General features: G+C 40.6%; 3 protein-coding genes across 4 annotated transcripts in view; all 3 read left to right on the forward strand.

The window, feature by feature from the left end:
• The window catches only part of myo10l3 (myosin X, like 3), a 50,017-nt gene extending 46,057 nt beyond the window's left edge, over nt 1–3,960 (forward strand). For both annotated transcript variants that reach the window (XM_077002124.1, XM_077002125.1), the window contains exons 35-40: nt 97–304; nt 748–884; nt 1,010–1,130; nt 1,223–1,672; nt 2,380–2,571; nt 2,744–3,960. In XM_077002124.1, the coding sequence (XP_076858239.1) occupies nt 97–304; nt 748–884; nt 1,010–1,130; nt 1,223–1,672; nt 2,380–2,571; nt 2,744–2,839 (1,204 nt within the window). In that variant the 3' untranslated portion in view covers nt 2,840–3,960. The remainder of the gene's footprint in view (nt 1–96; nt 305–747; nt 885–1,009; nt 1,131–1,222; nt 1,673–2,379; nt 2,572–2,743) is intronic.
• A 590-nt stretch (nt 3,961–4,550) lies between these two features.
• On the forward strand, nt 4,551–8,208 carry pttg1ipb (PTTG1 interacting protein b). The gene is made up of 7 exons (XM_077002126.1): nt 4,551–4,976; nt 5,611–5,663; nt 5,772–5,880; nt 6,352–6,454; nt 6,583–6,651; nt 6,825–6,871; nt 7,242–8,208. Exons 1-7 carry the CDS (start codon nt 4,883–4,885, stop codon nt 7,283–7,285), a joined length of 519 nt encoding a protein of 172 aa, XP_076858241.1. The 5' UTR covers nt 4,551–4,882; the 3' UTR covers nt 7,286–8,208.
• A 1,169-nt stretch (nt 8,209–9,377) lies between these two features.
• Nucleotides 9,378–12,795, forward strand: sumo3b (small ubiquitin like modifier 3b). Its single transcript, XM_077002128.1, has 4 exons — nt 9,378–9,519; nt 11,423–11,551; nt 11,674–11,745; nt 11,879–12,795. The coding sequence occupies exons 1-4, from the start codon at nt 9,499–9,501 to the stop codon at nt 11,939–11,941; spliced, it is 285 nt and encodes a 94-aa protein (XP_076858243.1). The 5' UTR covers nt 9,378–9,498; the 3' UTR covers nt 11,942–12,795.
• The last annotated feature ends 2,374 nt before the right edge of the window (nt 12,796–15,169 follow it).

Genomic DNA, 15,169 nt, shown 5'->3' on the forward strand with positions numbered 1-15,169 from the left:
GACCCCCAGACTCGTCCCTTCACCTTCTTTATGACATGAAAGACATGATTTGCGTGTTAATATGTGTGAAACCCTTTTATCCACACTGCCTCCTAGAATCAGGGAGCTGTTCCCTGGCACAGAGATTGAGCTGTTTGCTCTGTTTATTGGGGAATCACTGAAGAAGGCGAAAGGGCGTGAGTTTGTCCCGTCTCGGGAGGAGATCATAGCTCTGCGCAACAGGCAGGAAATGACCACCACGGTGTACTGTCATGGAGGAGGGTCCTGCAAAATCTCCATCAGCTCTCACACCACAGCAGGAGAGGTGAGAAACTCACCCTACCTTCAAAAGAACATTACAGATGTAGTTATTATAGTGGCTATCTAGTTATGTATTAGTTATGTAGTTGGGATGTAGTTATTATAGTGTTTATGTAGTTATGTATTAGTTATGTAGTAGTGATGTAGTTATTATAGCGTTTATGCAGTAGTTATATAACTACTACATAATAACTAACTTATGTATTAGTTATGTGATGTAGTTATTATAGTGTTTGTGTAGTTATGTATTAGTTATGTGATGTAGTTATTATAGTGCGTCCACTGGAAGTGTTGAGCATTTACAAATATATCAAATCAGTTTCCTTTTACCCATTTTGTTCAATGCTATACACATGTATATGCATGTGTGTGGGTGTGTGTGTATGTGTGTGGGTGGGGGGGGAGTTACACATATGTGCTCATGGGTCCATGAATGTATGTATGCAGGTTGTAGAGAAGCTGATTCGTGGTTTGGCTATGGAAGACAGCAGGAACATGTTTGCTCTGTTTGAGCACAATAACACAGTGGACCGCGCTGTGGAGAGCCGTGTGATCGTGGCTGATGTGTTGGCCAAGTTTGAACGGTCAGTGAGTGACACTCTCAACACTCTGACTCTGCTCAGATACAGCACTATGACACACTCTCGACACTCTGACTCTGCTCAGATATAAAACATTCATAAAGGTTAATCGTGTGTGTTTTCTTCAGACTGGCAGCCACAGAGGCAGAAGAGGAGGGTCAGTGGCGACTTTATTTTAAGCTCTACTGTTTCCTGGATGTGGAGAGTATGCCCAAAGAAGGGGTGGAGTTTGTCTTCATGTTTGAGCAGGTGGGACCCCTCTTAAAGGCACAGTGCAGCATTTATTCCGCTCTGTTCTTAAAGGGACAATTATTAATTTCTGCTCTGTTCTGTTATTAAAGGCTCACGAGAGTTTGATCAGTGGGCATTTCCCGGCTCACGAGGACACACTACAGCGTTTGGCCGCACTGCGCCTGCAGTATCTCCATGGCGATGCGGCACGAGTGAACTGGAGCCTGGAGCAGGTCTACCCCATGTGCCACCTGCTCAGACGGATCCTCCACTTCACCCGGGCGGGAGGAGCAGCGGCGCCATCGCTGGACAAACGGAGGAGTAGCTTCCTGGAGGGCACTCTACGCAGGGGCCTGAAGGGCTCGCTGAGGAAACAGCGCAGCCTGCAGGAAGAGCAGATGCTGGACATGTGGGTGAAGGAGGAGTCAGCAGGGACCAGAGCCAACATCGTGGAGAAATGGCGCCATCTACAGGGACTCAGTCAGCATCACGCTATGCTCAAATACATGGCCATCATCACTGAGTGGCCCGGATACGGGTCTACATTGTTCGATGTGGAGGTGAGCTGAACCTGGCATCTGTCATAAACAGTCCCAAATCAACAGTGCCTAATTAAAAAAAATGAAAATGTGCCATAGTTAGTAGTGATTTTCACCCCAATCAAAATTTGTCCTCCGCATTTAGCCATCTGTGCAGTGATAACACACACTAGTGATTAGTAGGGGCTGTGGTACACACACACTAGTTATCACTAGGAGGCTGTCGTGCACACGTGCCCAGAGCGGTGCGCAGCCCTAGCCCGGCACCTGGGGGGCAGTTGGGAATAGGTGTCTTGCTCAAGAGGACTTCAGTCATGGCCTCAGGCCTGGGAATCGAACCCACGACCCTCCACCCTCTGGTCACAAGACTGGTTTCCTAACCACCAAACCACGACTGCCATTATTATTATTATTATAATTAGCAGTGTCTTATCAGCAGTTTCGAATTAACTGTTTAATTAGCAGTGTCTACTGGAGTACTGACACCGGAGTTCATCTTTCAAGTTACTACTGTACATTTCTCTTCTAATTTTTTGAAAACTTGACTTCATCTGATATAAATATATGAATACATACTGTAGAGGTGTGCAGTCAGAATGCCATAGACTATCACCTACCTGTCATGTCCACTCTAGTAATAGTCCTCCAGCTCACCAGTCGTGGCTTCGTATAAAGCAGATATAGTCGTATAAAGCAGAACCCTTACGCAGCTGTTTCTGTGTGTGCAGTCAAAGGAAGGTGGGTTCCCTCGAGACCTGTGGCTTGGAGTTAGTGCTGAGAATGTGTCTGTCTACAAGAGAGGAGAAGCCAAACCCCTGGACACCTTCCCCTACGAGCACATCGTCTTCTTCGGAGCTCCACTACCCAGTACCTACAAGATCACTGTGGATGGACGGGACATGTTCTTTGAGACACCACAGGTATGAGATCATATGAGACCATATTATAATCTTCATTATGCTACATACTGCATAAAGTTTCTGCCAAATATGAGTGTATGGTGGGAGATTTAAATGCAGTAGCAAACTCTAATCTGAATTTCCTGTTTGTCTCAGGCTCTGTACTGTGTAGTAATTTTTGTGACTCCTGCAGGTTGGAGAGATCACCAAAATCATGAAGGCCTACATCAACATGATTGTGAAGAAACGCTGCAGCGTGCGATCAGCCTCCAGTCACGGAAGGAGCTAGATCAGCTGCCCTGGACCCAGAACAAGGAAGAAGGACAGACAGCTGGACATAGGACGACCATTCTTGCACCACAAAAGTGTAGGTGGTCACCACTGTATACTGACCAGTACCAGTGTAGGTGATCACCACTGTCTACTGACCAGTACCAGTGTAGGTGATCACCACTGTCTACTAACCAGTACCAGTGTTGATGATCACCACTGTCTACTTACCAGTACCAGTGTTGGTGATCACCACTGTCTACTGAGGGCTGCTACTGCAGACAGCCCAGTTCAACAGTGGAGCTTGATGCTGATATATGCAGTAGAAGACACTGTACTCTATACCAGATTCAGTGTTGTTTTCAATGGAATTTCAATGGAAGGAAGTATTTCTGCATACAATGGAAGGGGTGTTTTAAACACATGTAATCTTGCTATGCATTTAACTCACCAAGGGCTGTTCATGCATTATGCCACTTCACTTCACGTCACTGTGTTCTTCTGCTCTGGATCTGCTGGAGTGTTTCTGTTCTAACAGAAGCCTTACTTGCAATCCTCCAATGTCTCTGTGTGCTGAGCATGACTGGCTCAAAGCATTGCAGTGCTTGATTTTATATCAGGTTATATCAAGATGACTCCACAGCAGCTGACAGATTAAGATTTATTTGTGCAATTAAGTGGTAGTTTAAATCGTCTTCCATAATTATATAATCCCATTCATATTGCATGATGAACTGTCATCATAATTAAAATTTTATGCAACTTTAAACTTTTCTAATGATAACAACATATCATGGGTGTCACCAGAAGGCCAACACGTGAGTGTGGGCAGCGGGTGGGATCGGGAGGGTGGGCTATTTATTCTTGTAATGGATTTGGTTTAATGTAAGTTGCATATTGTTTGCAGCCATAACCCGCAGTGCTGATACAGTGTGTGTAAGTGGAAGAGTGGTGGGTAGAAGATGATTGTCACATGCTTCCATTGACTTATTGGCCTGGCTGCAGGCAGCTGGCCAGAACGTCCTACCTACCTTTAGCAAAATATTTCATCTCTGGAAATAAAATTCACAAAATGATAGTTCTTTTCTTTTTTTTCTTTTGTAACTGGACTTACAAAATATTTTAATAAATTATTGTATTTAAAAAGGGTTGTTTTATCCATTGTTATAATGTTCTCAAAATGAATTGTGTGTGATCATGCAGTAACACTACTCCAAAGAGTTTACATTTAGTTCAATATTAGTGAAAGCAGCACATGCCTACATCCTTAATATATACAGGTTCAGTTAGGGTTAGGACCTTTATCCTTACATGTAAAGTTAGGGTTAGGACCTTAATCCCTACATGTAATGTTAAGATTAGGGCCTGTACAATCTGTGCTGTATGACAGCCTTTATTATACTGACAAGTGTAGTAACTCCATCCACAGAATCAACACTGCACAGACTGTATAGTGCCACCCAGACCCAACATTAAACTAAGAATAATTTACATGTTCATGATTTATGAATTCCTATGAGATAATAGGTATTCATATTCATTTTAAAACTACTTTAAAAGTAATTATTAAATTTCGTTTGGCATCCCCTGTATATGTGTTATGTGCAACTCCTGGTATTTAAAATAAAGCCGTTTTCCCGGCCAAGGCGTGAACGCTTGCGTCACGCTGAAGCTGTTCACCAGGGCGGTGTTCAGTCATATATTACATGTAAACAGTGTATTGGTTTGAACCGCTATACATGTACAAATCCTCGGTTTGAACATGAGATTTTAACTAATACCTCATTAAAGCGTTGCCTAACTTGTTACACTACATTAACCAGTAAACTTCAAACAGATGTTTTATTTAGGTAGTGTGTTATTTTGACATGTTAAGTGTCGTTCCCCGGCTAGCTTAGATGCTAAGGAAGTTCAGTAGCTCAAAGGTGGAAGGTTACCTAGCAACAGCTGTGGCTCATCAGCGCTACAGACGTGTGATTAGCAAGCACGCGCACTAACTAGCGCGAGCCAGCTAATGTTTACAGCGTCGTTATAGGCGGACCGTTATTTCTTACTCTCTAAAATGTTTACAGTTGGAGGTTTTGTTGTTCTTTCTTTTCTACTTGTTGATGTTGCACACTTGGACGTCTTCGCGCAGACCACCGCCGCATCTACGAGTAAGACTTTGTTTTAGTCACTTTATGTGGTTTTGGGGTCAGAGGCGTTGACTAAGCTAAGCTAACCCTGCCTCAGTGGAGCTGTGGAGTACATTACTCAACTTTTTTCAGATTACACAACATTTTTGAACAGATTTTAGTTGGTTAGCGTTAATAATCTGACATTGTTGATCAGATGAAGCTAAGATGACGCTATCTCGGCGAACGTGGCGTAGCTAGCAGTCTGTACAAACACTGTCACTGCTGTGATGATTTTACTTGAATATTGAATGTGTTTAGCTGTTTTATTACACTCAGCTTCAGCCATGAGAGAATCATGAGGTTGTGATCCCAATCATGTGACCGTCTTGCTGCTGGTTATAACTTAGTGTACTTTCATTTTAATTGACATTTTGGTGTTTATATTTAATTTAATATTTTTTATGATTTTAATGAATTGAAAATAATCTGACAAACTTATATAGACATATAAATCATATAAACTTTAATGTTTAGTGTTTCTTATGTATCTAATGCCTTTAAAGATTTTGGATACTATGAAAAATATTATAATAAAAGATAAACAAGATATTTCTTATATTTTCTCTTTGAAGGTTGATCATGCACTACAATATAACACAATTTGTATTAACAGGTTGTGTTGCCAAATCCAACACGAGTTGTGAAGAATGCCTTGCCAACGTTTCTGTAGGTTTCTTCAAATATTGTTACTTAGCCTATAAGACTAAATTTGGGCAGAACCTTCTTTTTTCCGAATAAAGTCAAGTTTGTGTGTGTGTGATTAATATTTTGCAGTGTTTATGGTGCATTTCCAGTCAGAAGTGCAGTGACTACCCCGTTCAGACGGTGCTACCTCCACGCAGCCTGTGCCCCCTCAGTGATGCGCGTTGGGGGAAGTGTTGGGGTGCGCTACCCACAACAACCTGTTGCTACACACTCATTACAGTAGAATAGCAGCTACACAAATACTGCTGATGGCTATGCACTGCTGTATTAACACTGCACTTCATCTACACTTACTAAAAACGTTTTCATGCATAATAGCCATGCTTCAGGAGACATGGATGTATGTGCACTGTGTAGTATGCACTGGTAGACTTGACTGGCCTCAGCATGTGTGACTGCTTCATATCCAGTCTTGGGGTCTCCAGCTGACGACAGCGGTGATGCATATTCCAGAGTTCTGTGTAACAATAAATAATAGGCATTGTTTTTTATTGTGTTTTAATGTGGCATTGTCCACAGGGCATGCAAGGCTAACATTTTAGTATGTTTTGCGATTTTTGGAAAGTTCTATGGTAGGATGTTGAAGTTTTTTAAAGATAAATTCTGATGTTTTTCATTGTGATTTAAAAGCTGGTTCTCTGTACATTAGTGAACTTTCAGACACTGATCATTGCTCTGTCTGTGATTGCTGGAGTGATCATCATCGCAGTACTGGTCTGCTGTTTCTGCTGCTGCAAATGTGAAAACATTGGGTGAGGAGTTCTAAACTATTGTGTAAATAGAGATCTAATAAAAACTTTGTTGAGAGTCAGGTTAACACTGCAGTGATCTCATGCAGGGTGTTGAGATGTTATGAGATCTTTGTCTGATACTGATTTAGAAGGTCAAAGAGAACTGAAGAGAGACTGGAGAGACAAACTGACCTAAGACGAGTTCAGCAAGAGGAGAGGTGAGGGATTTGCATGAATCAGCATATCATTTTTATGTGTTCTGTTCACTAAGGCCACAGACAAGAAGTGGAATGGCTCTGATTCAGACCAGGCAGTCAGTGTTTTTAATACAGTTGTATCTTGTGGAAATTGAATCACTCCTCTTAATTATTTTCTTTTTATATGACTATAGGAAAGCCCAGATGAAATCAAGACATGAGGAAATTCGTAAGAAATATGGTAGGATCTTGTTGTTGTTTGCTTTTATAACAAAAATAATCTCTTTAAACATTTAGTAGTTTTCTAAATGGGTTTGTAGCTCAGCCTAACTTTTATTTGATTGTTGTATTGTTGTTCTTCACATTTGTGCTTCAGGGAAATGTTTCAAATAAACTAAATAAAATGAATCCAGGTCTCCTGTTTGAGTATGTGCAGTTATTTTCCATGTTGTGCTGGGATGCTCCCATCATTGTGTTTCAGAAGTCCAGTGTCTGAGTATGTGGAGTGATCTTGTAGTTTACTGTTAGCATCAGTACAAGCACTGATATTTCTAAGGGAGAAATTTCATATGCCTGCTTTTAACCTTTGGATGCTTGTTGTTATGTTTTAGGTTTGACAAAGGATAATTCTTACTCCAGATTTGAGAACAACTGAGCAGCTTCAACCCCAGTCAGTGCACAACACTCCTGTGGAAACAGATTCTCTGCATCGATGTTTCTCTTCTTGTCTCTGAATTTCACACAGAGCGTAGCAGCTGTCGTTGAAGACGGCCTGCGCTCAGTCAGCTTTTTCATTTCTTGCCTTATAAATTTGTGTAGCTTATACCAAAGAGGAACTATCTCTGAATCTTGGTTTTGAACCGTAAAAGCATTTTGTACTTTAAAAGCTTTGCAGCATTTATAGTATATAGTACACATAATTTCATACTGAAATCTGTCACCAGCTTATTGCTGTGCCTACACTATCGGCTAATGAAGAACCTCTGTCTAAAATGTGCTGCTGTTCTGGAAACACTGTGCTCTCTTGCTCTTTCTCTCTCTGTCTGTGTCCATCCATCCATTCATCCATTTCCAGAACAAAGGATGTTTGGTCACAGAGGGGCTTCCATCGGCTATGCAAGCAAAGTCCAAATTTGCAATATATATTTTATATTTATAAGAAATTTGTATTATGTATCTGATTGAAACTAGTATATTTTTTGACTCCTTTTAATCTGTGCTTAGCCAAACCTCCTAGCAGCCAAAAAAAATTGCTCACAGTCCATGATGTCCCATAGACTGTATGCAGTCCATGGTGTCCATTGTTGTCAGTGAAGAACACTAAAGACTTTGTTGTCTATGAAGATAGATCGCTCTCTGAGTAATCGGAGAATTATGTTTTTAACAAACATTAGCTAGTAGCTACATAGGACATTTAATTCTAACTTTTGCTTTTAATCTGGGATGTTTGTGATGACGTTAGTGGTAATGAGGTTTACCGAAATCATTTTTAATCTAGGTGGTGTTTTCCTATTTGTCCACTGTGGACAATTCATTCAGAAGACATCACTGCCATTTTGATAAATATTTTGAACAGTTTTTGTCGTGGCCTCACAGAATCTCATTTACAGCTATACAGCAAGCTGAACACTCCCATGCGGTGACTCGAGACCAGAAAGTGACTTTTTTATTGTACGAATGGTGAAAACGTAATGCTAATATGTACAAATAATGCTTACATAGTATAATAACTAAGCATACTTCTTAGCAAACATTAGCACTCACAGAGAATGCTTTCTTATTAACAAACACGGATTGTAATGGATTTGGACAGTTTTTTCAGTTTTCCCAGCAGGGGTCACAAACTGCCAATAGGTTGAATGATTGATCCAACATTACTATGGTGACCTTGACATGTAATCTCAGTTTGCTCAAGCAATGTAGAACTATGTATTGATTGTTTTAATATCAATTTCCAGACTTTATCTATCGACAATAGATATATCTATAATATGCTAACGTCTGTTAATAGCCTGTTGCATCGAAATCTTCCAGCACACAATTGTGTGACAAGAGCCAGGAGCAAATAGGTTACCGTTTTGATGGTTGTTAGAATTTGTAACTGCTCTGTACCGTCATAATAAATGAGTTAGACAATCAAAATGTTTGAGGTCTCTCTGCTGCTGATCTTGGACATAAACACTTTACACAAATAACCTGAATTTTTTTTATTAGTGTTGATTATTAATGTGGGGTCGCTTATTCTGATTACTGCACATGGGTACTGGTTACTTAACCAGTAAAACGTATGAATAGTGTTTAAGATAAGAAATAACAAGACTTTAATGATCCACCTTGGGGAAATGTGTTCATTACAGCAGCTTAAGTAAAGGTACGGATGAAATAGAATTAAATAATAGTATTAAAAAATGCACCAGTTACAGAATTCGGTGGGTTTTCTGTGCAAGACCCGAAACACATTTTACATTTGTAGCAGTGACTTGCAGAATGTTTGCATACAAAAATATGAATATATGACATACTTCCAAACTATTGAACAAAAAAAAAAAACCTTAGATTGCTCATTGACCTCCCATACCATTCTGGTCTGTAGTGTGATAGACATAAGCGGATCGATCTACTACTGTTAACTGAAAACTGGGTAAGGAAGACTGGGGCTCAGGAAACGAGCTCTCCTCGACGTCTGAACGGGCTGGATCTCGCGGGTGCGCACGTGTCCGCAGTCCCGCAACGAACCACGTGATTTTCCAGTGACCAATCAAATGACCGAACTGTGTGCGCGTTCTTAGTCGGCGCGGGGCAGGCAGCGGAGTGAAAGGCGCAGTTGTTTTTAATCTCCAGTCTTTAAGATCGGAAAATTGGCCCAATATGTCTGAAGACAAGCCAAAGGTAATTATATCCCGGGTCGGTACGAGTGGTGTATGATGCGGATGCGGCAGGTTTGGTGGGTGCGAGGATAACGTTAATGAGTAACGCTGATTCCGCAGTTGAGGGGGTAGAAAACAAAGGTATTCGCAGCTTATCGGCACACTTGTCCTTCCAGCCGTGTAGATGTGTAGTCTTAATCTTAATCTGCGCGGCTAATCCTAACCGTCACCTGAGTGTCTAATCTTTAACCTCTGACCAGTGAATCTAACGACTACTGACAACTATTTGCTGTATTATTACGATTTGATGGCATAACAGTGACATTATTGCTTCACATATTTGCGCCAAAGCTCGCTGGCTACCTTAGCAGCTTCATGTATACCAGCAGCTAGCAGTTAGCACGTTAGCTTGTTAGCACATTAGCTCACTAGCACGTTAGCTAGCCAGTCTGGTGGCGTTCAAATGAATGCATTAGCATGGCAGATAGGTGCGTGGTTAGCGAAATGGGCCATTACACCGCTACCATTGACCACTATTTACCCAGCGTTACACAGAACATCATTATTACACACAGCCTCGTTATACACAGCCTCGTTACACAGAACATCATTATTACACACAGCCTCGTTACACAGAACATCATTATTACACACAGTCTCGTTACACAGTCTCGTTACAGAACATCATTATTACACAGCCTTGTTACACAGTCTCGTTACAGAACATCATTATTACACACAGCCTCGTTACACAGAACATCATTATTACACACAGCCTCGTTACACACAGTCTCATTACACAGAACATCATTATTACACACAGCCTTACTACAGTCTCATTACAGAACATCATTACACAGTCTCGTTACACAGAACATTATTACACACAGCCTCGTTACACACAGTCTCATTACACAGAACATCATTATTACACACAGCCTTGTTACACAGTCTCGTTAAAGAACATCATTATTACACACAGTCTCGTTACACAGAACATCATTATTACACACAGCCTCGTTACACAGAACATCATTATTACACACAGCCTCGTTACACAGAACATCATTATTACACACAGCCTTGTTACACAGTCTCGTAACAGAACATCATTATTACACACAGTCTCGTTACACAGAACATCATTATTACACACAGCCTCGTTACACAGAACATCATTATTACACACAGCCTCGTTACACACAGTCTCTTTACACAGAACATCTTTGTTACACACAGGTCTCGCTACACAGAACATCATTACACACACAGCCTCGTTACACATAACATCATTACACATTGTCTTGTTACACAGAACATCATTATTACACAGCCTCATTACACAGAACATCATTATTACACACAGCCTCATTACACACAGTCTTGTTACACAGAACATCATTATTACACACACTCGTTACACAGAACATCATTATTACACACACTCGTTACACAGAACATCATTATTACACACAGCCTCGTTACACACAGTCTCTTTACACAGAACATCATTGTTACACACAGGTCTCGCTACACAGAACATCATTATTACACACACAGCCTCGTTACACGTAACATCATTACACATTGTCTTGTTACACAGAACATCATTATTACACAGCCTCATTACACAGACCATCATTATTACACACAGCCTCATTACACAGAGCCTCATTTTGTGTCAGAGTACTTGGGAGTTGCCTGACTCGCCAGCTAGCCAAGTTACGTGAATAATTAAGCTGGCTGTCTAGCTGAGCTATGTTACCCACCGTAAAGCTGACTACAGGATGCACAGGGCAGCGTTGAGTAGAAAGTTCTCCCCAGGTTATTTTTAAATAGCTAACAGTATCAGCAAGAGTTAATGTTACTTAATACTTAATAACTTAATGTTATTGACCTTTGACCCAGTACCATGTGCATTTCAGGAAGGAGTGAAGACTGAAAATGATCATATTAACTTGAAGGTAGCAGGTCAAGATGGCTCTGTGGTCCAGTTTAAAATTAAAAGGCACACGCCATTAAGCAAACTTATGAAGGCGTACTGTGAAAGACAGGTAAGGCTACTCGTCCACTACACCTGCTTCAGTTCACTGCGTAGGAGTCGATGTAAAGCTGTAAATGTGTACACACATCTCTTAAGTGAATGTAAGTGTGTGCTTGTTGGCTTGTTCTTCAGGGATTGTCAATTAGACAAATAAGATTCAGATTTGACGGACAGCCCATCAACGAGACTGACACCCCGGCACAGGTTTGTTATGTCATTTTTGTCCATGATGGTTATTTTGTCATGAAAGTTGGAGCAAAGCTGTTAAAATATTATTTAAAAAAATAGAATACTGCTTAAGACAAAATGACATGTGTGTCGTGTATTTGAATTTTAGCTTGAAATGGAGGATGAAGACACTATTGACGTATTCCAGCAGCAGACGGGGGGGAGCTGTTGAACCCAACTGCAGTCCAACAGCTTCATGCCAATTCCACAGCAGTTCAGGGGCAAAACGCAGATTGTGTCTGGGAAAACTGATCCATTTAAGTCATGTCTCTTTTTTTTCCTTTTTGTTTTTTATACTTTTTCTGACACATTTGGTTTTTACCAATTTCCCTGAACTGAAAGTGAACTGAGGATGTCAGTGTTGTGGTTATTTTGTCCTTTCGAGTGTTGCCTCTGCTGTACTTGCGGTTTTGTATTATATGTTTTCTTTTCTGCACAAATGGTGGTGTAAACGGAGTGATTTATGTAGGAAGACATTTCAGGCCGTTGCAGATAGCGTTGTAATTCCTGATCTCCTCTGTGGAAGCCACTCAACCTCATTCGACCTGTTCTGCAGACGCTGGAGTCTTTGGGAACAGTGAGATACTTGTCCTGAGCTTTTGCAGGTCAAAGAAACTGTAGGTTGTAGATCTGGAATTGTATGTGTTATTTGTAATTTTGTCAAGTTATTGTGGAAGTAATTTTTTAAATAGTGTTTAAAAACCTCTGACTCAGAACTAGAGATTAAATGTTTCAGTTTTCTTGGCAGATATGCATGTCCTCAAAGGACACTCCGCTTTTAATCCGTTTCACTTTTTAACTCAATTTCTTGTTTTTTTGGTAATGCGAATCGATGATGGAAATAATGTTATTTGAAAGTGTAACATTTGCATTATTGTGTATTTCTGCTTATTTTAATGTGACTCATTTTGAATGATCTGTAAAGTGCATGATGGGCCGCAGACAGGAACCCCCACTCCCTCTGATTTGTATATCTGGGTTGTCCTTTCGTATTGTATACAATAAATATAGTTTGGTACTCTATATAAAATTTGTGTAAATCCTTCTTGTGGCTAACTGGCAGTACAGTTCATTATAACCTAAGCCATCAATTAGTTCAAATGCAATAAGAATGTTTTGGGACAAGTGTAGTGTAATGCTCAGGGGTTTACACTAGATGGTGCAGTTGTGAGGTTAGAATGAGCACATTAAAGGAAGATCAGTGTTTTTCTTTTGGGTTGTACAAATGGTACATGGAAATCCATTGTGTAGATTTTGATCAGTGTTTTCATGCTTTAAAGCAGCAATTAAAGTTTTACAAGATATATTGCACTTAAAGTCTGGATAGGTATGTGTGTGTGGCAGGTTGGGGGTTTGGTCTGGTAATGCTAGCAGCCCAGGTGCTAAATTACGTCCATGTCCATTATGATGTCCTTTATGATCAGATGTGCAGAGGGGTGCTGTTAGTTCATTACCAGTTCATTAAAAGTGGACTTTTCCTCCTCTGGATCATTACTGCCAACTACCCATCCTTCAAGACTCTGCCTGCGTGGAGGAGATAGAGAAGTGGATGGGACAAAACTTTCTCCAGTTAAACAGCGCCAAGACAGAAGCAATCCTAATTGGCACCTCACACCAGACAAAGTCTATAACAGAGCCGGAGTGGCTAATCGGGAGATTCGGGAGGATTCCCGATGGGCCGGCTCATGTCAATCTCTAGTTTGGGCCGATTGGGAGGGAAAAATAATATTGGACAGTATTTGGGCATGAAACTCCCGGGCTGAAAAAGTGTCCCACTCCGGCCCTGGTCTATAACCATCTATATCTATAACCAGCTTCACTTTCTCTGGTCAGAACATCCCACTCTCCTCTTCACTCACTAACCTTGGTGCCCATTTTGATCCACAACTCACATTTCAAAGTCATATCAATCACCTCTGCAAAGTCTCCTTCCACCACCTCAGAAATATTGCCAAACTTCGTCCGACTCTGACTGTATCAGATGCAGAAACACTGGTTCATGCTTTGATCTCCTCCAGACTGGATTACTGTAGTGCACTTCTCATCGGGATCCCTAACAAGAGCCTTCAGCAGCTACAAAACATCCAGAATAGTGCTGCAAGGGTCCTGATGAGAGTTCGAAAATATGAACACATCATTCACTGGCTTCCTATCTCTGCCAGAATAGAGTACAAGATCTCTCTCCTCACCCACCAGTCCATCTATGGCAACACACCCACCTACCTAAAAGAACTACTCAGACCACTAACCTCTTCACGATCACTCTGCTCTGAAAACACACATTGTCTTATGCAACCAAGGACAAAGCTCAGCACTATGGGTGATCGGGCCTTCTGCTCTGCTGCCCCTCGGCTGTGGAATGCCCTCCCTGACCATCTAAGGTCACCACAGTCAAAGGAGTGTTTTAAAAAGGGACTTAAAACTTTTCTCTTTGGGAAATTTTACGACCTATAATTAACTTTCTTTTAAACACAGTACCTAATGAACTATTAAAATAATGAATTATTTTGACCATATATTTTACCATATATTTGATCATATATTTTTACCATGTTTACTATCTACTTTACCATGTTGCACTTTGAGGTTTGTTTCAAATGTAAAGTGCATTACAAATAAAATTTATTATTATTATTATTATTATTATTATTATTATTATTATTATTACTAAGTTCTCATCAGACAGCAGCCAGAGTACAACAGGCATGTCTGATCAAGTGCTGGTTTGTTAATGGATATACATGAACTAATATCACCTTATAAAGCAGAAAAATATATCTGCTTGTTATATTTGCATTTAAAACCAGTGATTGAAATACCCCCCCCCCCCCCCCCCCCCCCCCCCCCCCCCCACACACACACACACATAAGCCCTAGATCCTACTATTGATTTCCAGGCCTTAGGGACAACTGCATTCATACAATGTATATAAAAGAGCCCCTGCAGTTAATAAATGGAGGAGAATCTCACCGCTTAGGGACCAGATACAATAAGTGACTCTCATTGGTGAAGCAGTAGATATTAAACCCCTCCCATAAGCTGTTGTCACTTTGTCATTTTTGTGTGTGATGGCAAAAGAGTTTACAAATAGCTTATTATAAGGTTACAAGACTGGGCCCCTGGTGTACACAACCATATGTACATAATAAGCTGTATTTCAACTGTATGGAAGTAGAATTGTACAACAAAATATCTATTTAGAAAAAATATTTATTAAATGAAGTAGGTACAATTAAATTGTGCAGTGATCATTTACCAGCAATGACTATAATAACACACACATAAACATTTGTAACTGTAATGAAACACACACCCACACATGATTATGTCAACATTCTCTACACATGACATCACATTTCTGTTTACAGGTGCACGTGCCATGATGTCATAATGCTGGAT

The sequence above is a fragment of the Brachyhypopomus gauderio genome, chromosome 4 (genome assembly GCF_052324685.1).
Source record: "Brachyhypopomus gauderio isolate BG-103 chromosome 4, BGAUD_0.2, whole genome shotgun sequence".
Taxonomy (NCBI): Eukaryota; Metazoa; Chordata; class Actinopteri; order Gymnotiformes; family Hypopomidae; genus Brachyhypopomus; species Brachyhypopomus gauderio.